Here is a 26,026-nt window from a genome sequence, read left to right on the forward strand (position 1 = left end):
ATATACATACTTATCCATGAATGAAACTGTTTAAGTTAATGTGTTGTACCTTCTGAAATGGACTTCAGTGAAAGGGACTGAAAAATAAAACAAAATGATAATACTAGCTTCCTAAATGTGACATTTTTAAACCTGCTTAATCCAATTTAATGGGACAGGAGTAGGACCGGGTAGCATGCAAGTCTGTAAGAGCTGCCTACTTCTTCTTTTCTTTGAAAATCCCATATTTATCGGAAGACTCACAAGTCTGAATTTATTTATAGCAGTGGGATCTTTTTTTTTCTGTCCCCCAACTTTAATCTGTGTAACTTGCAACACAAAATTGATTAGGCTTCATGCAGTAGCAATGAGGAAAACAGTTTCAATAATAACAGTATTAATAACTAAGCAACATATCAAACGTCATTCAAAAGACACATACTAATAAAAGGAAAATTCACATTTTTTTGTAGAGGAATTAAAACTTCCAAAAGTTAATTATAAATAGTAAAATTATACAAATAAATACTACATTGGATATGCACTTTCATAGATGAACAAAAGTTAATAAGTTATTTTATTAGATCCTCATTTATACAAGACAAGCCAGATCTATAAATACTGAATAGCAAAAGAAGGCAAGTAAGTGTTAGAAACCTGATTGCTTGAGAAGCAAAGGCATTTTGAATTGGTGCACCACCCACCCAGTACCCCAGCTACGCAGTTTTATCTTCTATATGCACCATGCTCATGGCCTTTCACCACCCACCTTCATTATTTCATTTCAGTTCCTCCTAACTGCTGCTCTGTAAATGTCCCCTTCCTCAACTCACAAATATCCTGGATATAACCCCTTAAATTCAGTGCATCACTTTGTTGGGGTATGGCTCAGCGGTTGGGGGAGGGGTGTAACACAGAAAAATCCAGTAAAATCCAGGTAACCTGCCTTACTTTATAACGGTTCACATGACATAACACAGTTTCTGGGACATGTTTCTATTGGTCATTTTAGTATGTATTATTATGAAAAGAGTAAATATCCAAAAATGATCAAACAAAGTATAGTAAGATGGATGATTTATAAGACAATCAAAATGTGTTTAGTTAACACAATCCATTAGAAATGCTGCTGTATGGAAAGAGCCATTTATGATTTCAGACGCTATACTGTACAGCATGCATTACCCTGCAGGCACAAGGTGCAAAAAAAATTGTTTATCATCATAACACTTTTATAGTAAAGATGACACCTGGAAACACTGTTGTATAATAAAATACTGCAAAAAACACAGCAGAGCCATCTTGATTAATATGAATGCCTGCTATGATTCAATAGGTAGAGCTGAAAATCTGACAAGGAGGCCACTTTGGTGCGGAGGCAAGAATTTTCAGTTGTACCTTTTTTAAAGAAGATATCACCTGGCCTCCCTTTGCACCTTGTCTGATTCCTTGTTAGTTGTTTTTTAGAGATTATCTTAATATCTTAACTGATCAATCAATCAGAAATCTACAGAACGCACAACATCAGAAAACACTGTTCGGATGGCAGGATATTGCTGCTATTTACCAGAGCACATGGATTCTGCTATTTGCTAGAATGTAAACATATTAAGTAGGTGTTGTTTTGTATAGTGTCTTTTGCAGCCAGTATTATCATAAAGTATTTTACAAATAGTAGGCACACACGAGCCAGCAGTGGGGTGGTGTGACCTGTGCCACTTAGCAGCCTGTATCCCATTTGGCATCATGTGTATTTGTAGCCATCTACAGCTTAGGCCACCTAACAATGTTACAGGAATGTATAAACTCAGCCCAATAAGTGCAAAAGAAGGCTGTCAATACCATTTGATAAAAGAGTCCATTTTCTAGACCCTGGAAATGTCAGTATTTGAAAAGTGAGAGGATGTATACAGTACTAGCTAATACTGGCATTGAAAGGATCAGTGCAGTTAGACCTGGCAAGGTCCTGGAATGGTTCTAAGTTCATCCATCCATCCTCTTTCCAACTTGCTTAATCCAGTTCAGTGTTGCGGCAGCATTGGGTGCAAGGCAGTAACCAAGTTTGGATGGAACATCAGTCCATCACCAGGCACATTACACACACACATACCCTGGACTAGAGGAGAACAAGCAGACTCCATATAGATGGAGGAGAAGCCTGGTGTTTTACCTCAAGTCAGCTGTCCAAAAGGGACTGCTGCTCCATCAAATATTATTATTCCATTTAATGTCATACATTTATCCACCATGAGCCAGCTTGCATTTTCTGATCTAAGGGACTACCTCAAATTCTAGGTATGTTGGCTGCTTTAGGCAAAAGGCTGGCAGGAGCCCTGGAAGGTTTGTCAGTCCGTTGCAGGACACACTCATGCAGACACACACAGGCACTCACCTGGGGCCAATTTAGAGTCACTTACTAACCTGGCATGCATGTCTTTGGGAGGCGGGAGGAAAACCAAGGCAGAAGAAGATTATATAATACTTTTTAAGACACTCAAATCGCATTACAAAGGGAAGGGGAGCCACTTCAACCACCTCCAATGTGTAGCATCCACCTAAATGATGCAATGGCTGCCATTTTCCAACAGTGTGCTCACCCCACATCAGTTATTAAGAGGTGAAGGGGTGTGAGAGAGAGAGAGATAGCCAGTCAGAGACATGGGATGATTAGAGGGCCGCAATTATTAACCCATGATGGGAAATTTAGCATGGACATCAGGATACGCCCTGCTCGTTGCAAAAGATGTCCAGAGATTTTTTAATGACCACAGAGAGTCAGGACCTCATCTGAAGGGTGGTTTCAATTTTTACAACTCAGTGTCCCTGTCACTGCACTGGGGCATTGGGATATACACACAGACCACAGGGGAAGCAGCCCCTGCCAGCCTAACCAACACCTCTTCCAACAGCAACACAAACTTTTCCTGGATGGTCTCCCATCCAAGTACTGGTCAGGTGGATTACTAGTTCTGGGTGGAAGTACATGTGGTATAGCTGCATGACAAAGCACCTTGAGAAACACCTACTGTATGTAGACATGGGGAGAACATGTAAACTCCAAACCAGAGTACATTGAGAAGAACATTTAGGTACGCCGCAGAAAGAGCATGTAATCTCCACATAGGCAGGGACCAGACTGGGATTTAAAAAAAAAAGTCTTATTGAACTGGGATGCTCTACTGCTAACACTGGTTTTAGAAAGCTGTACATTCATCTTATGTACTGACAACCTCTACTAAATATCTAGGTGCAAGCATTACAAACAGACACACACAATTACATATGCTCTTGCACAAACATACTGTATACAGTAATACAAGGTACTACCAAAAGACACATGCCTTTCCTGTATGAATGAACATATGGTATATAGAGTAAATGGAGAGGCCTAAAAGTCGGGTTCATATCTGAATAATTTAATATAGCTGTTTTGTTTTGCAGGTTCAACTCAGTCTGCCTTTCTTCTTCCTACCTTGTAATGTTGTTCTATCTGCTGTATTCCAAAATTATTTAGTTAATAAAGTACCTTGAGATGATACGTGTTGTGAAAAGTTCTAAATAAAATAGTGGTGTTTAGTGTACAGTGTGGCTATTGTCTGTTGTTGGTATCGTTGTATCACCACAAGTCTGTGGGAGACCTGCATCTAAGAATCTTTGTGAGCACATGACAGTAAACAAAATGTCACAGGACTGTTATCCATCACATCCATTCATTTGTAATACTTATATTCTTTCATTTTTCTTTTACATTATGCACTTTACAAGTGGCACTAAAAGCAAAATATTTTGCCCTGACACCTTTCTGATGTTCACTATGCGATCTATCTTGTTATATGAATAATAGAGTTAATACAAGAAAAGAAAATGTGCCACATATAACTATTAATCAATAAACAGATTGAAAGGAAGGCCACAGACAGTTCAGCACAGAATAAAATAGAAAAAAAATAATCCTCAGTATTTAATAATGAAGCCGGCCATTTTTGGTACTATGCCCAATTCAGGGGGTGTTTCACCTTGAACCCAGTGCTGTAGGGATGGGTTTTAGCCCAGCAAACATAAGCAGCTTTGAAGATGGATGGATTTTTAGAAGTAAACAACTGTTTGCGCAGTGTTTCTGTTTACTAAGATTTCTGTTATTTTATGAATCCCTAAAGTCTCAAACAAGGCTATGTACAGTAGTTGCAGAAAATCGATGCATGGATTTTTATGTTTTATATTAAAGATAATAAAGGGCAGTGTGGTTTACTGTTTGTTGTTTAAAAATAGCACTTGTAATGTTCCATATCTGTGGATTCTTTGGCAGTGAACTAGCTAAAGACAGACTGATTTTACACACTATGTGGACCTCATCTTTCAAACTGTATAACTCACGACGGCAAGGTCAGAGTATTTTACTTGGTGTCTGATTAGTACAGTAACCTTTCCCTGAACGTGAATCAGCATTTTCAAATTAGGATAAATTTCCTAATAATGTACCATCAGTGCACACAGTGCCTTACAATATTGCAAAGAACGGGACATAATGCACATAAAATGATGGCATGTCTTCTCTTAGGACCAAGACATATATTTACAGTTTTGATCGCTTTAAGACAAAGAAATATATGAAAATCCACAACATTAGTAGATCTTTACTTTGACTCATTCTCATGTTAGTCATTGTAAAGCACAGACTACCAGACATTCATCTTACGTCACCACAGTTTGTTAATAGGCTGATGAGATTCCTATGTATTTCTGTTTTGCACACTCTGGCACTTCTCATGTGTAATTCACTTACCACTTCTCGTGTTTAATTTACTACGCCTGTCTTGTTTTTTTTTCCTGGTTGTACACTTTCAATTTAAAAATAAAGGAAACACTGTTAGAGAAATCATTTTCTAGAAAAATATAAAGAGAAAACCAACACTGAAGGAGACAAGGACACCTCTTCACTTGCTGATGTAGCACCACAATCTTCCTATATGTCACATATTTATAGAGCAGATTGCTATCTTGAGGTTTTCGCATCTGCATTGTCTGTTGTGTAAAGGTACCTCCAAATGGCATAGTAGTGAATTCCAGCTCCAATTGCCACAAACAGGTGCCAGATGGCATGGGCAAAAGGTATACGGCCATCACTCTTGAAGAAAACCATGCCCAGGCAGTAAAAAAATCCTCCTAGGATGAGCTCAAAGAGTCCATCTCGCTGAGCCTGTGGAAGACAGAAAGCAATCAATCACTCAATGCAGCACCATTTATAAAATGCACCATCAGAAGTCTCTGTAAAAGGAGAAAAAGAGACAATGTCTTTCTATCTGTCCATCCATTTTCTGAACCTATCTATTCCTGTAGTGGGCTATAGGGAACAGGAGTTTATTCTGTCATCATTAGGCAAATGGTAGAAAGCAGTTCTTTTTTTAGAACATTAGAACAATCTGGACGAGAACAGGCCATTCAGCCCAACAAAGCTCGCCAGTCCTATCCACTTAATTCTTCTGAAATAACATCAAGTCCCTAAAGTCCTACTGTTTACCACACTACTTGGTAGCTTATTCCAGGTGTCTGTGTTTGTGCAACATTTATCCTTAACAAGTTTCCAGATGCCAATCTTTAAATAGTCAGTTAGATTTCATATATTGAATTCTGAAGTAAGAATAACTTATAGTTAATTCTGAGTGTGTTTTGTATTCATTACTAGTGGTAGAGTTTGATTTAAAATGTTAATCACAGTTATTAAATCCATCCATTTCTTTTTTTGCCTGTTTAACCCATGCAGATTTGCAGGGAGCTTGGTGTTCATCCTGAGAGCCACAGAGTACAGCAAAAACAACCCTACATGGAATGCTAGACCTTTTTGCTAAAATGAAGTTTAGTGACTATATTAGCTTTGTATTCAGTTAATAGATTAACTAATCTAACCATAAATTAGCCTTTATGTCTTATATATTTGGTGCTGGGATTAAAAGTGCCTTCAATTAATTTTCTTATTTAATACATACAGTATATATCGATATACTACCAGTCAAAAGTTTGGACACACCCAGAAAGTTTCATGTTGATTATAGGCTATGATACCTTTTTTATCAAGATACCATTAAATTGTTTTAAAAATACAGCCGAGACATTACTTCTGTTGCTACTGGCTTTTACTGTTTGAAATTGTAGCAGCAGTATTTTAATTACTATCAGCAGCCCAGGCAGTGTTTTGCCATTTGGCAGATTCAGAGATCACAGGAGTTGCTGGGAGAAGAATCACTAAGTGAACTCTTTAAAAAGGAGCCAAAAATATGCTGAGGGGTTCGCAATCAACTGTATTTGTTTTCTACGCATCACATACGCTACTGGATTACAACCACCGTGGATTACAGTTTCTTCTAGATGTATGTGCTGTCCTGTGCCTGCTTCTCTGTGTGATTTCATCTTGTATGGATATGTCTTCTTCTGGGGAATGCTCCCAATCACACCAAATCTTCATGCTAAACCTGGAACCTGGTAGGACAAAACTTTACATTTCTTTCAGCTGGCTCTTCGCATGTTTTTGTTATTCCACACATTGCCATCTGCACCTGCTGTACTGAGCTGTGTTGGACTTTAGTGTATTAATTGCTTACTTGAGTAGTGTCTGTTGTTTCGTTCGGTCTCATGTATGTAATGTAAATAATTATTGCCGGTGGGATTTGGAAAGAAGTTTTGTATACGAGTTTTTTGAATAATATTTTTTTTGTTGCTTCTTTATTTTTTGTGTATATACTTTATTTTTTTTATTATGCGTTTATTGTTTATTGCTTGTCAATGTCTCTTTGTATGGGTATGTGAGTGTCGGGTCAAGGCTGGATGTGCTGCTGAGGTCCCCATAATAAAATAAACAAGCCACCATCTTCAGACAGTATAAATCTTATCATCCTCATGACCGCTACAAAATGACTGATTTTTCACTTATTATTCACATATGATTGCAAAGCTCCATTTTCAGCAGCCATTCTTTCGATGTGCTAAAGGTCAACTTCCTTAGCTTATCCTAATTACTCATTTTAAATGATAATTGATTATTAGCAAAACCTTTGTGATTTCCTTAGAGCCACTGAAACCTGTTATTCTCTTCACTTGCGTTGCATAGCACTGGCATTCCTAAAGTTCAGTTCTCTTTCAGTTAGGTGGTTCTCCTGACACTCCATTGTCCTCCCACATCCCTAAAACACAGTCAACTGTATTCTCTAAACTGGTGCAGTATAATGGCCATGTGTATGTGTGTTCCCTGTTGTAGACCGCCATTCCATTCAAGGATGGTCCTTGCCCTGTCCCCAAAGCTGCTATGATAGGCTTCAAATGGATATGTCATAAAAAAGCAGGTTCAGAAAATAGAAGGATGTGAAAAATAATCTACTTGAATGTCAAGCTTAGATAGGAGGGTGATGAAAATAATATTAGCATGTAAAGATGTTTATTACCCAAAACCTTCACCAAATGACTTCTCCATACTTTCTGCCTCTGCTTTCTTACCATAGACAGTATGACCAGTGCTGGAAAGACACCCATTACTACGTAGCAGACAAGCTCCACAATCTTGTACCTGCAATATGAAGGAAAAAACTCATCTTTACAGCTGAATTTAATTCTGCCTTTGCTGTATATTGTTTTGCACAAAATTATCAACTTCACACATTTTTACAGTACATCTATGAGTGCAGAGACATACAGTAGATACTGTGAAGGCTGAGGGTAGCTTAAAGATACAACAAATTACAAAGCAAATGGGTTTGTTTTTCAATTTGCATTTAGGCATTTTTAAGGTTTTTCCTGACTGACAAGGGGATACCAAGAGCAGAAGTGGTAGCAAGGAAGCATGGGACATATCCACACTCATTTGTGTGCCAGTCTGGACAAGAGGCAGGAGGCCTTGTCAATGTATCAACAATAACTGCAACATTTTTTCCTATAGTACAATTTCATGTTAAGGGTTTAGTTCCAAGTGCTTTACAAAAAAACAAAAAAGGAGAAATTATAATCTTAAAAGGTGTAGAATGACAGGTATACAGTAAGCTATGGTCAAATGCCCAGGGAGAAGAGGAAAATAAAAATTCCAACTGGAATGTATACTGGAGAAAATAAACCTCTTGGTGGTTCCAGAACTACATGACTAACCCATCCCAACTGGGCATTCTATAATCATTAATGTCTGCATAGAGTAATGCAGATCTGCTGATCTCATCATTCAAAGATCTTCTTAATTCCTTCTAACATTAAACATGGCTCCAGAGCATTTGGGACATTTGGGAAGGTCCCAGGAGAAGATAGCAAAGATGAAAATGAAAAAAGAGATACAGAATAAATATGACACCAATAAAGAAAGACTACAGGACACCGCCAGTCCATAACAGGACAGTAGGTAAGCCCAGTCAATTGTCAGTTACTACCTAGTGGCTGTAGACAGCAGGCAACACAGCCCATCCCAAAGTTGTCTGATCTCCTCACAAAGAGATAATGAAGGCATGACAGACCAGTTGGAGACCAGTGAATCCCCTTAAAGTCAGCATGTGGCATGTCTGACCAACATGCAACACTCACCCTTCACTAGAGCCATAATAAATGGGAGCCCATTGTCTTTTCAAAAGTGAAGCTTGGCCCTTCAAAACCTGAGCAGGACTCAGGATGTTCTCAGGATGGGCTGGTGGCCCCTAGAGTATGAAAATCTGCTCCTGACTTCATAAATAGCCCTTGATGGGACTAAGAGACCACTCCCTTGTAGAGTTCCAGTAAGTCTAGTCTCAAGAGGTGTTTTGGGGAAATACTAACTGTTGGAGAGGAAGATAGGACAGAGGCAGGAAAGAACAAGAGATGAAAAACATAGTGCTTGTAGTACTAGGAAGGTGGGAAAGAAGGAAAGCCACCATTCCACTGAGTAAAAGAAGGCGGTCTAGTTTTATCTTGAGCAGCACAGACTGTTTGTTGTAATTAACCTTCCCTTGAATTTGGTTAATTTAAATTGTATTTGTTATTATTGCATTGTTTTGTGTATTGTATTGTTTTCTGTATCAGATATTTTGTAATAGAGAAATGCCAGCTGTATGAGACACTCACGCCTTTATATCTTTATTTTGCTTTATGTGTCTTGTTCTTTTTTAATTTTCTGATACATAATTGTAGGAAAGGTCAGGTTCAACATATTCTGCAACCAGCGGCTGGTCAGGACAAGTGAAGTGGTGCAACAAGGGTGCATCAATTGTACGATGAGGTGTGAGTCACCATACTGTACTTAACAAAATTGGCTGTCACTGAGTGATTGAAGGTATTGGGTATGGAGGGTCATGGCTGTATTAGGGAAGACATTTGTGTTTAGCTGGGCCTTTTTAGGTTAGTCAAATTAATTTAGAGTACTGTACCCACTGGAAAAATAGCATCATTTGGCATGGCCTTAAACAGGTTCTTGAGAAGCACTTTTCAAGGTCCATCGCTCACAAGGTTTACACAAGTGTCACAGATGTCCTATAGAGCAGGATTTACGCACAAATTCTCACATACTTTCATGGCTGAAAGGTCTGATGTAACTTGCCAAATAGGTATAAACACGATGAAAGACACCATAAAATAGATAGATAGATAGATAGATAGATAGATAGATAGATAGATAGATAGATAGATAGATAGATAGATAGATAGATAGATAGATAGATAGATAGATAGATAGATAGATAGATAGATAGATAGATAGATAGATAGATAGATAGATAGATAGATAGAAGTAAAAGTATAAAAAATTGAGGATCTGGTTGGAACAAAAATCTACAGAAACAGCGGGCGGCCAGGACTGAACTTGAGAACTGCTGGTCTAGAAGAAATGTTCTTTAAACCTTGTTTGAATAATAAAATGTAATATATTGTGACGTTGTGGGTTGCTTTGGGTGAAGGGTCTGTCAAATAAGAGAATAAAATGGCAATATGTTTTCAGACCAGTAGGTGGGGATAGAAGAACACTTTGGACACTCACATGCCATAAAGTGTGACACAATAGTAATTTTCTGAACCTATTTATTCCAGCTCAGAGTCAGAGTCTATTCCTAACAGCATCAGGAACAAGAGTGAAACCCATTCTGAACAGGACACACATTATTTGCTTAGCAGACAGTTTTATCCAAAGTGACTTACATAAGACGTCAACCTAATTGGGGACTGTTTGGGAACAAGTGTTAAAAAATAAGGTTACAAAATTGATCAAATTGAAGTGGAGAGCTCAGAACAAAACCTCAAATGAGTTATAATTCCTAGATAATAAAACCTGACATCTAAGTTTTAGGCAGAATTTCTTAAACAAAAGCACACTTAACTAACATCCCTCCCTTTACTTATGTAAGGCTATATTATAGAGTCACCAGTCAACCCTCCTTGATGATTTTAGAATGCTCCTGGAAAATGTGGTATCTGGTTCAACTCCACTCAGGCATGAGGGGACACACAAGCTCCACGCAGACAATCAGCAGGCTGGAATTTGAGCCCGGGAGTCTGGAACCGTGACACGGCAACACTAACTTCGTCTATACCATAGTGCAACGTGATGCAATTGTACAAGAAGGAAAAAGCTTAAATGCTTTTATAACGTTTAAGTCCTTAATGGCACAGCTCATGGCAGATTTATTTCTAGTGGCCGCTAACACCACAATCTGGCAGCTTAGCACTCTTTTTTCCTTTACCTTTTTCTTTGCCATCTCTAAATAAATAACTCCATCAAGGCAGTTGAAGTTGTCAGCCTGAAACTCAAATAAAAATTAATGCAAGTGGATTGGTGCTGAATTATGAAAATACCCCAAAACCTGGACAGTTTTATTCTTCCAAAACAACTCCGTCTCAGACCTAAAGATGTTGCTCTGTAAATCTCAACACAATTTTTTTTCATATGCAGTGCTTATTGTACACAGCAGCAAGCCTGGTGTACTGTTATGTAACAAAAAACAAGAAAAGGCAGCAAGGACTTTGAAACCCAAGGTATATTACTGCTCCTGAAGCATGATGGATGTGCCAGCGACTTTGTGTATATTTTCCATGTGGTACGGCTTTATATGTGACTTTAACTATGTTGTGGTAGGTTCAGTGACACTCGTGTATGTCAATTTTAAGACATCCTCCTCCTGCTAGAAAAACACCAACCATCCTGTCCCAATTACTGATTTTCACAGAGTGTCTTTGGAACTTACTATTGTACTTACTATGTTGTTTTCACTTGGTTGAGTCATGCTTTGTTATTACGTGTTAAAAAAAAGAAAAGAAAGAATTTCCTGTACATGGTTTAATACACTATTTAGAAAAATGTTTGCAGTAATTTAAGATGATACAGAATCTTAAAAGTATAAAAAATTGAGAGACTAGTTGGAACAAAAATCTATAGCCACAGCGGGTAGCCAGGACTGAACTTGAGAACCACTGGTCTAGAAGAAATGTTCTTTAAACCTTGTTTGAATAATAAAATGTAATGTATTGTGACTTTGTAGGTTGCTTTGGGTGATTTTCACAGTGTGTCTTTGGCACTTATTATTGTACTTACTATGCTGTTTTCACTTGGTTGAGTTGTGCTTTGTTATTCCGTGTTAAAAAAAATAAAATAAAGCATTTCCTATACATGGTTTAATACACTATTTAGAAAAATGTTTACAGTAATTTAAGATGATACAGAATACTATTTATAAGAATATCAAACCTGTCATTATTTTTATCCGTTTATGCATATTCCTAACATATATTGAATAATTTATGCATTTTTATGGGTACTTTTAGAATATTTTTCCCTTTTAGAATCATCCTGTATCATATTTACTTTTTACTAGCACAGAGAAAAGTGTGTATGGTGGTGGCTCTGAGGTTAGGGATCTGCGCTGGCAATCAGAAGGTTGCTGGTTCGAATTCTGTAAACGGCAGAAGTGATTCCACTCCACTGGGCCCTTGAGCAAGGCCCTTAACCTGCAATTGCTCCGTCTTGCGTATGACATTAACATGCAAGCAGGTCCTCCAACTTGCAGGGAATACTCAGGGGTTAGTGGCAGGATTGGCACTGCACTGTAAAGAAACTCCCACTGTTCCATTCCATTCAAACACCTTCCCTTAGTGTGGTGCTGAGGTGTCACCCTCTGCCTAGCTGCATTCACGTCCTAATTTAGGATGCTCAGGTCATTCATTGTGTGGTGGTTCGGAAACACACCGTATCAGTGCATGCTCCCAGCCTTACTATGAAAGACACTATATTATCCATACATGCTTTTTTATTCAGTGAGAGGAGGGGGATTTTAATTTAAAGCAGAAATAGAGTTTTCTTTTAGGGCAGACCATGTTTTGTTGGAGGTAGCAGCAAGAGTGTCATTTTATCTGAGAAGAGAAGATGTTCTAAAATGCACATTGTTACTTTTGTATGTTGTTGTTCTTCCTGATCTGCCCACTCTCACACCATAACTTCTCATACAACAACTTCTTCCTAGCCAGTAGGGCGTAACTGCCAAGTAGACAAATAGCCAGTAGTGTGAGACGTGCAGGCAGCTTTACAAAGAGAGAAATCCATGTGCTCAGCATTTAATTTCATGCCCTTCAGTCTCCAGGCTAACTCTGCTTTTTGTCTAAAAGTTGAGAGTAGAGTAAGAAATTGCAAGTTACAGAGGATACGAGATCCATTAGGAGGCAGGTAAAGAAAGTGATATACTGATATAATAAGTTTAAACTGCACCATGCGCTGCTTACAAGTGAAATCCAGCTACCGCCATTATTGAAATGGTAAAGAAATAACATTGCAGACCAGTTTAGGTTCAGAGCTATTCCAGCAGCCTTGTGTGCAAGGCAGGAATCATACCTGGGTGGGACTCCAACCCATCATAGGACTTTCTTATGTGCCCATCAACTCATACAGGTCCAGTTGGTAAAATCCACACATCTTTTGAGTAGAAATGTGCCGACTTGAGGAGAACATAAAGACAACCAGCAGACACAGGATTTGACTCAGGACACTGGATTGAGCAGCACTAACCACTGGGCCTCTTGCAAAGTAAAACATTTATCCTGTAAAGTCCAAATATCCGTTTGCTTGTATATACCTGACAATAAAAGCTTTTGGAACTAAACATAAACACTAGGCTTTTTTTGTATATATAAAAATGACTAATTATACATTAATGATTCTTATTATCCTACGTGGCAACAAATTTGCCTTATCTGTTAATGCATTTCAATTTAAGCTCCAGGTTTGTGACAAATGTGTGCCGATCAGAGAAACAAAAGATCCATGATTTGAGGTTAGGTCAGAGATTAAATTAAATAAAATTAGACTAGATAGTAGTGCACACATTAGACCAATTAAAATGTGCCTATCCCATCATTATCCTTAGTAGTAACTGTGGCAATCTACCCAACAACTTAACTGGTTCTTGGTGGGAGCTACTCCACCATGAGTGTGTTACGTTAATCAAGTTAACTTTCTCATATTCATTTTTGATTTAAAGAGTTGGGGAAAATAGGTTATTGGAATCTTGGATTGCTCCAGCAGCAACACTCAAAATATTTAATTAAATATGAAAAGAATGTCCTTTTCATTTGCAAACTCTAAACTGGGCAACACTCTTAATACTGGAAAGAAGACTTGTTGAAAATCTGCAGAACTTCTGCATGCTTACTTGGTGTTAGGATGTTGTTTGACATTAAGGCTGACTGTTTAACTAAACGTAAACATTCAATAATATGAGGGTAAATCAAAACGAAAAGGCCATTTAAAAATGATGCAATAACCGCAATGGATAGAAGCTGATGCACTACAACACATTCGCAATGGCTTATGGGTAGTTTGAACACTTACAGTGCTGCACTCTGCCATTAGTCTAGTTGAAGCCAAGGTCAAATGAACATGGACTCTCCATTGTGGAACAACATGCTGTTATGAGATTTCTTTGGGCAGAGGGAGTAAAACCTGCTGAAATTCACAGAAGTTTTCAACTAGACTGGCTGCAGAGTGCTGCACTGTACGTATTCAAACCACACAAGTTGTAGTGATTTTTCAGAAGACAATGACAAAATTGAACACATTTTGTGAAAGTGCAAGCTTTAACTGGATTTTTGCACATTCCAGAACACGTTGCTTTTCTTTTTTCCATCAATATGTATTTTGTGCTTGAGCCTTGAACTACTTTTCACGACCCAGATATCTGTTGCCTTGACAACATCAGAAACCTTGTGCCGATTACATGAAATGGTGTTGCCTCTCCATAGCTCACCACTATTGCCTTTATATTTCACCATTACATAACTCTTCAGGTCTAAATTGTTCACACAAAGCTCACTTTAGATAAACTCAAGCCAGACAGGTGTCAAAGCCTGTGGAAAATGTGTGTTCAGTTTGTATATGAGGGCTACATACGCACAACAGGAAAAATTCCAAATATGCCCACCATGCACACCAGTATGGCAGTTTTGTACCTGTCTATTAGCTTTCCTCACTACTACTCTGAGAGCACATAGACACTTTCATGTAACTTACATGGTGAAGGGCAAGAATTATACTAGTGTCATGTCACAGTTGCCATTAAGACTAACTATACTAACTAAATATACTATAATAACCGTACTAACTATATTCACTCTGTTATACATGAATATACGCAAATCTGCACCTGCTGTGCATCTTCAATGAAAACTTAAAAGTGAACAGTCACCTTCTATGTGTGTTATGCATGTTAAGGCATTGACATTTGCTGCACAATTGTCCGTTGGTCTGAGCTTGTGCAGCAGGGCCATGTAGTGCTTCTGCTAAAATGAACTCAGCAGCTTCTGTGAAATGACTCTGGTGACTAGTCTGATCTTAGCTGTATTACAATATTTCTGAATTATGCCATACAAGGTTGAAGACAGGTTCCCAAAGAGAAGGCCACTAAGATGCAGTGTCATTCATTTAAAGCTCTCTACATCTTTTTAACCAGATGCACACTCACCTTTCATGAAAGAAAAACACGTAAGCAGTCCCAGTGCAGGCCATTATCCAGATGATCCATCGCATGTGAGAAGCCCATGGTCCCAGTTCTCTCAAGTTCAGCCTAAGAAAGCAAAGGGGAATGGGAAACATTACCAGCTAAACAAATGTACTTTCTAAATAAAACAAAAGGTTTTATTCCCCTTTAATTGTGTAACAACACTGAAAATGTATCAAGACTGATGGGCTGATTAGTCATCTACTGAACCAAAGGCAGGAATTGAACGTTCAAATTTGTAGTTTGAATGCCCTACTACTACATTACTTGGCTGTCTTTTATATATCCCATGAATGCTCTGAAATTTGATATATACTGTAAAATAAAGATTGAGATATTGCTCATGTGACACATAAAACCTAATTAAAACAGATGTGTTTGTGGGATGTATTGTATATATTTCAAAGGTTTTAGAATAAATTAGAAATTAAGGTCATGAAGACCTATGAATCCTTGATGTTTTAACACGTTTACTGGAAACAAACTATGGCAGTAAACAGTTTAAATTAGGAGCATGTAGTAAGTTTGAAATGTTATGTATGATCACTGAGAGATCAAAAGAACGAATAATATTTATTTGAGCTCAATTTAAGAAAAAAACAAGTCTACCATATTGTTTTTACCAGGGCAGGATCCGATCTGCCCCTGTAATTATTGTTAGCCATGACAGACATTAAGCTGCTGCTTTTAAAGTAACTGAACTGATACTCAGTTGTCTACATTTTTTGGAAGTGAACTCATCAGGTTTTTGAGGTCATCATACAAATGTTTTGAAGGTCAAGCAAAATATCTGGATTTCAAGTACATTCTCTTGCTGCATAAATGCCATGTTATCTTTGAGAGGATGTGTGAATATGTACCTAGTAAAAGAGAATCTCTGAATAAGTAGTAGCATGTATGTTTTATATGACACCTTACAGAACAATTTATATACATTGTTTATTTTATATATATAAAGACAAAAACAGATACTAGTAATACATGCTACTACAGTTTAACAGTGAAAGCACTCTGAGTCTTTCCCATATCTAAAATTGATGGGACGAACACCACAGTAATTGAAAAAAGAGTTTTTATTAGCAAAATGATAAGATAGAGGAGGGATAAAAGTGAGGAGACTTCAAAGTACAACATTAATAGATAGAAACCCCAATTGTGGCTGCCCCAGTGAGCATTCCTAACAGAGGGGTTAAGCCATGTCTAACAGACAGAACACACTAATGCAATACAATACCAAAACAGAATTTTCCCTTCCTACCTTCTGTACCTTTTTAACATCAGCTATTGGCTTTCTTCCTTCCATTAGTGAAACAATTGCCTCTCACTCCACTGTTGACTCCAAGTTGAACCACAGACACGGGGCTGATACCACTTCTGGGGGCAGAAATGATCTTGGAACTCCTGTAGATATATCCAGTGTTCATGCAGTCCTAAGCCTCCGTGCTCTAATAAAGTATCATGCTAATTCCAGGTCTCCTCTCCTTTGCCATGAATAATATGAGCCATTTATTACACTCAGGGACACCCTAATGGCACCTAACTTGCCAAGTTGCATCTGCCATTTAAATGGTACTGTCTGAGGGTGGCAGCTCAGATCCCCTGAAATGGTCACCAGTGTTTACAGTTAAACTGGTCAGATTTTTAAGGTCCAGCTCCTGACTCACATGATATTAAACTGCTTGCAGCCCCAGTCCTGACCGGGTTCTCCCTCTACTATATAAAGTAATGCAAAATGTTACAGTTTAACATACTTGATACAACATAACTTTAAAATTATGAAAAATTGACTACTTACCATGGGGCATATGAGGCAGCTATGAAGAAGTATATGACCATACGATCACACATATGAAAGCAGTGCTCAACCATTCTGTAGACAGAAGAGAAAAGAAACTCAGGATCTTAGCATTTTAGAAAGACATTACAGTGGCCTCCACCTACCCTTTCTGCCATGATTTTGTCAGGTTGATAGATAGATAGATAGATAGATAGATAGATAGATAGATAGATAGATAGATAGATAGATAGATAGATAGATAGATAGATAGATAGATAGATAGATAGATAGATAGATAGATAGATAGATAGATAGATAGATAGATAGATAGATAGATAGATAGATAGATAGATAGATAGATAGATAGATAGATAGGCATGAGAAGCACTATATAAGACCGTGTCATGCAGAACTCCCATAAAATAGGGACTGCAAATCCCTGCAGCACGCAATTCAAAAATAATTCTTTCTTTTGTATTCTAACAGAATTTCTAAAGGGTAACATATTTTGCACCTTTTTTGAATGTCGTTTTTGTTTCCCATGGGTGCCACCATTTTTGGCTGATGGCTGAAAAAACATTGCGTCGATTGGACAACCAGAAGTGAGTATCACCTAACATCACAAGTTTAATGGGATGAAGATTGGCAGCAGACTTTTCCGAGCTGTCCACGTTTGCAAATACACCTCTGAGCTGTAATACATGCTTCAATTCGATAAGCTTAGACACATTCGAATGGAGAAGGCCTAGGAGAATGTGTTATGGCCAATAGGCATCAGAGCATCAGGGCATGCAGTAAGAAAGGTTTTATTTAGACAACGGCTAAACACAGTTATTTATTAAAACAGATGTCTTTAATTAAGGTAATTTACAAGGTTAACATTCATTGCACGTTACAGTTTCTTACACATGTATATACTTGTGAGGACAGGCAGGCCAAGTCACTTGTTCAGTGTCACACAGTGACAGTGAGGTGGGAACTGAACCCACAGGCTTGCAGTTTTTACAGTGCAATGTCATGGCCCCTATACCATACTTCCCATGGTGTGTAATGGAAAAAAGGGACCCCTAAAGAGTAGAATAGATACTAGGAGTGATTCTGGGATGCAGAGATGGTATGTATGTTATTTTCCTGCCAGTAATGGCTGCCCTTAGTATATGGTCATCTGGCATGAACAGACAATTCAGTTAGTTGTCAGAAAGCATAACCATGGTTTTTAATTGTTATTGCACATGTTGTGGCAGATGGCTGAGTCCCATGCCCGGCCGGGACTCCCCTTTGATGGGTATTCAGGGGGAGCAGCCCTGGATGGTGCAGTACCTACCCCTGGACGCTGGATGGCCGCCCTCCTGGGTTGGAATGGTGCCTCAGTCTCTCATAGGGCTTCATGAGAGATGGAGTTCTCCACAGCCCTGTTGGGATCTGGGATGGCTGCCAGGGGGCGCGGCATGGGTCCCTGAGCCCAGCTGGACTAATCTTCAGCCCCACCTGGGAGTGCAACCAGAAACAGGTGATCATGCACCTGAAGCACTTCCGGGTGGGCCATAAAAGGAGCCAGCAACCACAACTCAAGGGCCAGAGTCGGGAGGAGGAGGACTAAGCTTGTGGAGGAGTGGTGGTGGAAGAGAAAGAGAAGGAAAGGAGTGTTTTGCTGTTGTAGATTTAGTGCTTGGGACTGTGTTGTGGCTTTGGGGATTATGGGGAAGACGTGCCCTCCAGCTGAAGAAAATAAATATTTGTTTTATTTTACCTGTGCCTCCCGTGTGAATGTGTGTCGGGTCGGGTGCAATATAGCACCATTCTTACAATGTCTAGAGAGTCATTCTTAAAACAGTTACACTTTTATCCTGAAATCATATATTTCACTGTCAAATGGACAGGTGTCATATAAATAAAATGTGTTATTAATATTACATTCTAATTTACTGCCCACTCTGCCAAACTGTTAACTCTTGTCCAATAGTGAGATGAGGTGCTCTGACAAGCCATATTTTTTTAGCATTAACTGAAGCTGAAAGTCTAAGAATGTTTGCAAACCCATATAAAGTCATTGTCCCTGACGATTATGTACATTTCTCTGAGACAGAGGTTTCCTCCCTCATCCCCTAAGCATGGTCATTTCAGATTGGCCCTGTGTGTTAGTGTGGATATGAGTGTGTGCACATGTGAGTCTTGTGATAGACTGGAGTGTTGTCATTACTGGTTTTTAGTTTGTGTCCTCTGTTGCTGGGGCAGGCTGCAACAACCTTAACCCTGAATTGTTTTCAAAATGTTGCTTTATTCCTGTACCCTTAGACCTGACTGGGTGGTCTATCATTTCTGATTTGGAAAGGAAATCAAATGCTAACTATGGCTAATAATGTTAAACAGATTGCACAGCAGGGCATCTTTTTGTAGCCACTTCATTTAATTTGCTGTATGTGTCTCTGTTTAATTGTAATGTGCAGTAGGGCATTGTTGTAAAATAACACATGGATTCCTTATGGGATACACAAGTCTTCAGAGAAAAGACAGACTAGAAGAGGTAATTGATGTGCTGTAGAAATAGTTTTTATCCAGTACCACTAATGTGTCTTCTCCCAAAAATACGAATGAACTATACATTGATTTGAGACCTCAATGTAAATGATCTCCATTAAAGACAGATTTAATTTGATTCTGAACTAGCACTCTGATCTCCACTAGGTTTGTTTTGGAGAAGAGAAGAGAAAATACTGAGAAATGTCTAAGTATCCATCTCTAATTCTGTTATATTCTAGGTAGGGCTTCATCCCTGGTTCAAATACATTTTTTTGTTTACTTAATGTTTTTGTTATCTTTTGAATAGTATTTTGTAATTAATTCTGTGTTTTTAGTGTTGTGTTTTCTTTATTGTATTTCTGTCATAATTTTTTTATTACTTTCCCATTTTGTGAGGTTGGAGGCACTTCACAATGCAGCTATGCCTTTGCTCTGCTTTTCATTCTTGCTGCATATATTTTAATATTTTTGAAAAAATCTTTAAAATATGAAAGCAATAATGTTTTCTTTTCATGTGTCACAAGTTTTTTTATGGTTTTCCTCTCCTCCTTTGTGGGCTGTGGCAAGCGGCTGGGGGTGGTACCCAGCCAGGCCGCCCGGAAGGACCGGAAGAGGGACTACACTTCCTCCGGACCACGAGAGGGCAGCCGCCCTATATGGTATGGGGACCACGGGAACAGAGCTTGGAAGCTCAACCCTATAGGGGCCTGTGGTCACCGCCAAGGGGCACCCGGATGCCTGAAGAGCCCTGGCCCTCAGCACTTCTGTCACACCCGGAAGTGCTGGGGGGACGAAGACCGGGGAGTGCTTCTGGGTGCGCAGCCGGTACTTCCTTCACACAAGGAAGGGCCGGCGGAAGCTCATCGGGAGGCACCCGGAGCACGTCCGGGTGAATATAAAAGGGGCCGCCTCTCTCCATTCGGAAGCTGGAGTCGGGTGGAAGAGGACGAAGCCTGGAGGAGAGGAGTGGAGGCGGTCAGAAGAGGCATTGGAGAGAAAGGCCTGGACTAGGGGTGATTGGTGCTGCGGCACTGGGTTGTGTTGTGATCCTTGTGTAAATAGTTGTAAATAAACGTGTGTGGTGCATTTAAAACCATGTCTACCTGTCTATGTCCGGGTTGATCCCCAAAAGGTATTTTTATTTTAAAGCATTTCCCCATTTTTATGCCTGTGTAGGCCATAAGTCTGCAACTACAGTTTGGTGCTAGGCTGCTTGGGAGTGGTGAGGCCTACACATTTAGGTTCAGATCAGTGTAAAGTGCTCTTGTTTTTAAGGCCTGTGCACTTTTGAGATTTTTTTTGGACCAGGCAAATCATAACAGAGGTAAGCTGTGCACACAAACTAGTCTAGAAATTAGTTTAGGAGCCACTGTGAACACTGTATTTGCTTTTCAAACAGACTTGACAGCACAAAATATCTGTGCAGATGTCCAAGATAACCAGGGACATGTGCCAGACATAAATAACATTTCTGCTTTTTGCTTTATACCTACTGTATGTGTAATGCCAAATTTCCCCTGGGAAATAAAGTTCTATCTATCTATCTATCTATCTATCTATCTATCTATCTATCTATCTATCTATCTATCTATCTATCTATCTATCTATCTATCTATCTATCTATCTATCTATCTAATTTATGGTGTCTTTCATCTTGTTTACACCTATTTGGCAAGTTACATCAGACCTTTCAGCCATGAAAGTATGTGAGAATTTGTGCGTAAATCCTGCTCTATAGGACATCTGTGACACTTGTGTAAACCTTATGAGTGATGGACCTTGAAAAGTGCTTCTCAAGAACCTGTTTAAGGCCATGCCAATTGATGCTATTTTTCCACTGGGTACAGTACTCTAAATTAATTTGACTAACCTAAAAAGGCCCAGCTAAACACAAATGTCTTCCCTAATACAGCCATGACCCTCCATACCCAATACCTTCAATCATTCAGTGACAGCCAATTTTGTTAAGTACAGTATGGTGACTCACACCTCATCGTACAATTGTTCTATCTATCTATCTATCTATCTATCTATCTATCTATCTATCTATCTATCTATCTATCTATCTATCTATCTGTCTGTCTGTCTGTCTGTCTGTCTGTCTGTCTGTCTGTCTGTCTGTCTCCCTGCCTGCCTGTCTGTCAGTCACTTAGTGATCAGTCAGGTTTCTCACTCTAAGGCTGAGGCCACATTAAATGACTTCTAGTCGTGGAGTACGGCAGATTCATTGACAGGAATTGCAGATTGCTTCGCTGGACCATGTCAGTTTAAATGACTGAAAATCACTGGCCATATCAACTTTACTGACTGAGTAGCAACTTTCCAGCACAGTCGTGCTCGCCCCTTTTCCTGGCATTCAATAGCATGCTGCCTGATGGGGCCAGTGTTGTATGAAAGGTTAACATGTATCACAAATTCAGCTGCAATATCAACTCTTTGTTTTCTTTTCTCCCATTTTTTCATAGTATGTCAAACACGAGACATCAGACAAACAAGCTTCTCTTCTGTTTGTGAGGTCAAAAGCCCCCATGTTCCTTATGTCTTCTTGCTGTATTATATGCATTGACATCCAGATAAGTATTCATTGGTTGTCAGCACTCATGCACAGAGAGTCTGCCCCTACTTGTTTTATTTTATCGGAACTAGTCACAAAGTAGATGGAGTGAGTCACTGGGTATGTCACATCAGGTGACCATCTTCACAGGAGTAGACCACCGACTACTTCTGACTGAAGGCTACAATTGAAAACCACTGGAAAAGCCGTGTAATGTGGCACAGCCATAAGGGTGTTTTCACTGAATTTCAACCTCAAAACAGTGGTTATTATAGATAGATTAGTATAGCAGCCCCTAGTAAAAACTGTATCCAAAATGCAGTTTTGTTTTTAAAAACGTTCTGGTGTTTATCAGTAAATGATTAAACTGCACATAACAGGAACATGTCAGATGGAATAAAGTTATTTCTAGACACCAATACAAACCTGAACCTTGTTTCTTGGATAAGCAACGGGTCATTTATGTAAGTGTAGTTTAATGTCAAGCATGAAAGTACGTGAAGAGCCTTTAGAACTGCAGTCATTTTTCCTCCTCATTATTAAATCTTTCAAGGCCATAATATAGGATAGAGCAATTGGCTTGTATACATCAGTTCATCATTGCATGGGTGGGCGAATGACAGAATCAATCTTTCAATGTGCCCTTGGTCTACTTAGGCTGGAGATATAGATCATGATACAATCACTGTGAGTGAGCCAGCAGCTTTATATTAGCAAATGGAAGCAGCAGCACTTAAGCAGACTCATAGTCCAAATATGAAGAGGAGGAAAACAGGACGTAAGCACCATCACGTCATTTCATAGAGTTTCTAGGAGGAAAAAGTAATGAATCCAGAGCACAAGATAGTGCCAACATTTGCGTACTATCACAAACAATACCCTATAAAGCTGGCACACTGTTTTACTCATAACTTTGCGTCTTGCATTTAGCTCTGATCAGGTCTGCATTTCTTTATACTGTGTAATGTTGGTGTTGACGCACACAGAAAGAATTTTAAGTAGAAGAGTGGCATATTTATTGGAAGAGTTTTGCAATTGTCTAAGCTGGGCAAACACGTGGAAAATGAAATTAATATAAACAAATTAAATGTGCTGCATTTAAGTACAGTGAACATTAAGCAATGAAAAATGAAGGTTGAATGATGCAAGCATACTAGGGGATTTAGCAGGAAGCAGAGTGGGGACTAGGTGGTTAAGGTGAGTGAATATTCTCACCCTCTAGGTTAAGTGTTAATTAAAAGGACAAATAAAATATTATATATAAAAACTAATAAGTACAAGTCAAGAGACATTACACATAAGCTCTATGAAATGCTAGTGAGGCTACATTTGAGATGACATGCACTTATAGACACCACACCGTAAAGAAAGACATAACAGCACCTGAAGCTGTGCTGTGATCTAAAAAGTGGGATCCTGGCTTGAAAAGCATGTCCAACACCAACAAGTGAAGATTTTATGATTGGGCTCTTCTTTAATTTTTTGTGCACTATTCTAAAGTGATCATAGTCATCCGTTTGTCTTTTATGGGTTTTCAGATCCAAAGAATCTATTTCTACAGATTGATAACTCAATGGAGTTAATAAAAAGTTAATTATTTTTTATGTTATCTTTTAACACCATTTTTGTATGGAGAGTGGGCTTGGCTATGTTGTAGATTTCATGTCCTTTGTTTCTAAGGCGAGGTTTCCCACAATTCAACAGGATGGCGTAATGATGACAATATTCACATGAATATTTAAAAAGCCCTCTTTTTACTCCTAATTTTCTGACATTGGATAAAAACCTGTGAACTCATTGTTGAATTTTTTTGAATTTTCTGGCTTGAACAGACCTCCTTCAAACGTTTGACTGCGATTAGTTTTGCCCACTTTATTTCTGAGGAAGGATTGGATTGCCTTCTTATTAATGAACTTTGTGAGTCTCTTACTACATTTTATCATCCAATCATTTTCAAATATTTTTCTTTCTAGTTTAGGCAATACTGAAGAGAAATGACCCTCTTCATTCCTAAACAGAGGAATCTACATAGAGACCTATTACTGGTCCCAGAAATTCTCCAAAGCATTTATTTAACAGAATTCTTGCACTTAAATTGTAAAGCAAGTACCCGAGGATACCTAGTAGAGACTAAGGTCAAGTGCATTAAAGGATGAAATAAGGAGGCTTTTCCTCAAACAAATAAAATCTTCCTTAATTTTGTGCAGGACTGATGAAAGAATGTTCAAAGACACTTTAGAAGTACACAGATGCAGAACAATGGATTACAGTTTCATATCTTCACAGCTCTACAGCAGATGCCATATCCCTTGCACTAGGATAATAAAAACTGCTAAGTTCAAGTTCAGTTTTATCTCAGCATTACTACTGTTTCACCATGAAAGATGAATGCCAGGCCTCTCAACTTACTGCCAATCTGGCAGACTTCAACGTGAGTGGAGCAGCAACATCACATCCTACATGTTGAAGAGTAGTGTGTCAAGTTCGCTGTTCTACTCAGTGTTTAACTGTGGTCAAACACAGCGGCAAACCCATCATTATGTTTTCTGATGATACCACCGAAAGGCCTGGCCATCAACAATGGAGAAATGTTTTAAAGAGAAGAGATTTGCCTTCTGAACCAGTGGTGTAAACAAAAATTACATTTGAATGTCAACAAAACCAAGGAGCTGGTCATACATGTTAGGAAGCAGAACATACTGCCATCTACTTCAGGGAGGGTGTAGTAAGGAGAGAGTCAGCAACTTTAATTTTCCTGGAGTCACCATTACTGACAAACCTGATGATAAAATGGTTAACAGACATCTCAGCCATCATCAGGAAGGCTCACAAATACTTTTTTCTCAGATATATGAATAAAATACAGAAAGACGCAGCATGGAGTCCATTCTCATTGGCTAAATTATATCCTGGTAAGGCATACACTCAACTCAAGACTTCACAGCACATGAAAACTAGAACATTAGACAAAGCTGTGGTAGGAACAGGCCATTCAGCCCAACAAGCTCATCCATCCTATTCATATTAATTGTCCAAAATAATATCAAGTCAAGGTCTGAAGGTCTTTAAAGTCCAGCTCTCCACCACACTACTTGGTAATAGTTCCTATGTGCCTATAGTTCTTTGTGTAAAGGAAAACTTTGCAACATCTGTGCGAAATCTGTTCCTTCCAATCGTGCCACAGTGTTCTTGTAGATTTTATTTTAAAATAACAACTGTAATTTTAAACACTTCAGTCATGTCCCCTCTTAATCTTTGTTTGCTTAAATTGAAAAGTTTCCTTCATCTGACAGGGTGGTGAAGCCAGCTCAAAATAATAATAATAATAATAATAATGCATTTTATTTATATGTCGGTGACACACAGCTTCCTACTGTTAAGGACACACTGCTTTAGAAAATTTAACATTATTATTAAAGACCTCAGCCAGCCGGCACTGACACTTTTCTCCCACCTGCACTCTGACAAGCAGTATAGGTCCATTAATTCACACACCACCACATTCAGTTTTTATCCATGGGTTGCAAGGCAACTCAACAGCCATTCATGCTGGTCACTGCAGGAATGTTTCCTCCTGATGTTGTGTTTAATGCATGGAGCCATTTTTACTGTCAGTTGCTTGGATTGTTCTCCTGTTTCTTGTCTGTTAGAGACATCCATATAAGATTTGATTGTACTGTGTTTGAATTTGATGGAGGTTTCTTTGTGTGCTTTTTTTAACTCAAGTAGGTTAAAGTATCTTGATCAGGGTCACACAGATGGTCACAGGTAAGGATGAAACTAACAAACCTTAATGTTTAAAGTCAAAAACTTTAGACATTAATTACACCACACTCCCTGACAGGGATTAAGGAGATCTGGAAGAGACCTCTGTGACATGTAGCTGAAATGGAGACCCAGATGACTTCTTAAAAGATGCAGGGGTAAGATTCTAGGACAACTACCTAACAGATGAAGTTTGATAGATAAAAGGTCTGCTGACACTGGTAAGATATCTTCAGCACAAGGTGCACATGGCAGACTGATTAACACTGTTCTTACTATTTTATTCTTGACAGGCATTTACTCAAGAAGGATAATAAGATCAGGAGAAAAAATTGACATTTTTTAAAAAAACTGGAGCACAAGCAGATTAAGCAATTTGTTCAGATCACAATTGAGTAACATATGGGATTTGAACCAGACGTCTTGAATTTTATGGGTTTACATAGGCCAGTATCCCACTAT

The 26,026-nt window shown here is 38.7% G+C and overlaps 1 protein-coding gene across 2 annotated transcripts in view; it reads right to left on the minus strand.

Annotated features, from left to right (window-relative positions):
• Positions 1 to 273: 273 nt before the first annotated feature.
• The window catches only part of mmd2a (monocyte to macrophage differentiation-associated 2a), a 70,132-nt gene continuing 44,379 nt past the window's right edge, over positions 274 to 26,026 (minus strand). For both annotated transcript variants that reach the window (XM_051933442.1, XM_028814387.2), the window contains 4 exons: positions 16,744 to 16,818; positions 14,913 to 15,014; positions 7,465 to 7,534; positions 274 to 5,176 (listed from right to left, as the gene is read on the minus strand). In XM_051933442.1, the coding sequence (XP_051789402.1) occupies positions 4,973 to 5,176; positions 7,465 to 7,534; positions 14,913 to 15,014; positions 16,744 to 16,818 (451 nt within the window). In that variant the 3' untranslated portion in view covers positions 274 to 4,972. The remainder of the gene's footprint in view (positions 5,177 to 7,464; positions 7,535 to 14,912; positions 15,015 to 16,743; positions 16,819 to 26,026) is intronic.

Source organism: Erpetoichthys calabaricus, chromosome 11 (genome assembly GCF_900747795.2).
Source record: "Erpetoichthys calabaricus chromosome 11, fErpCal1.3, whole genome shotgun sequence".
Classification (NCBI taxonomy): Eukaryota; Metazoa; Chordata; class Cladistia; order Polypteriformes; family Polypteridae; genus Erpetoichthys; species Erpetoichthys calabaricus.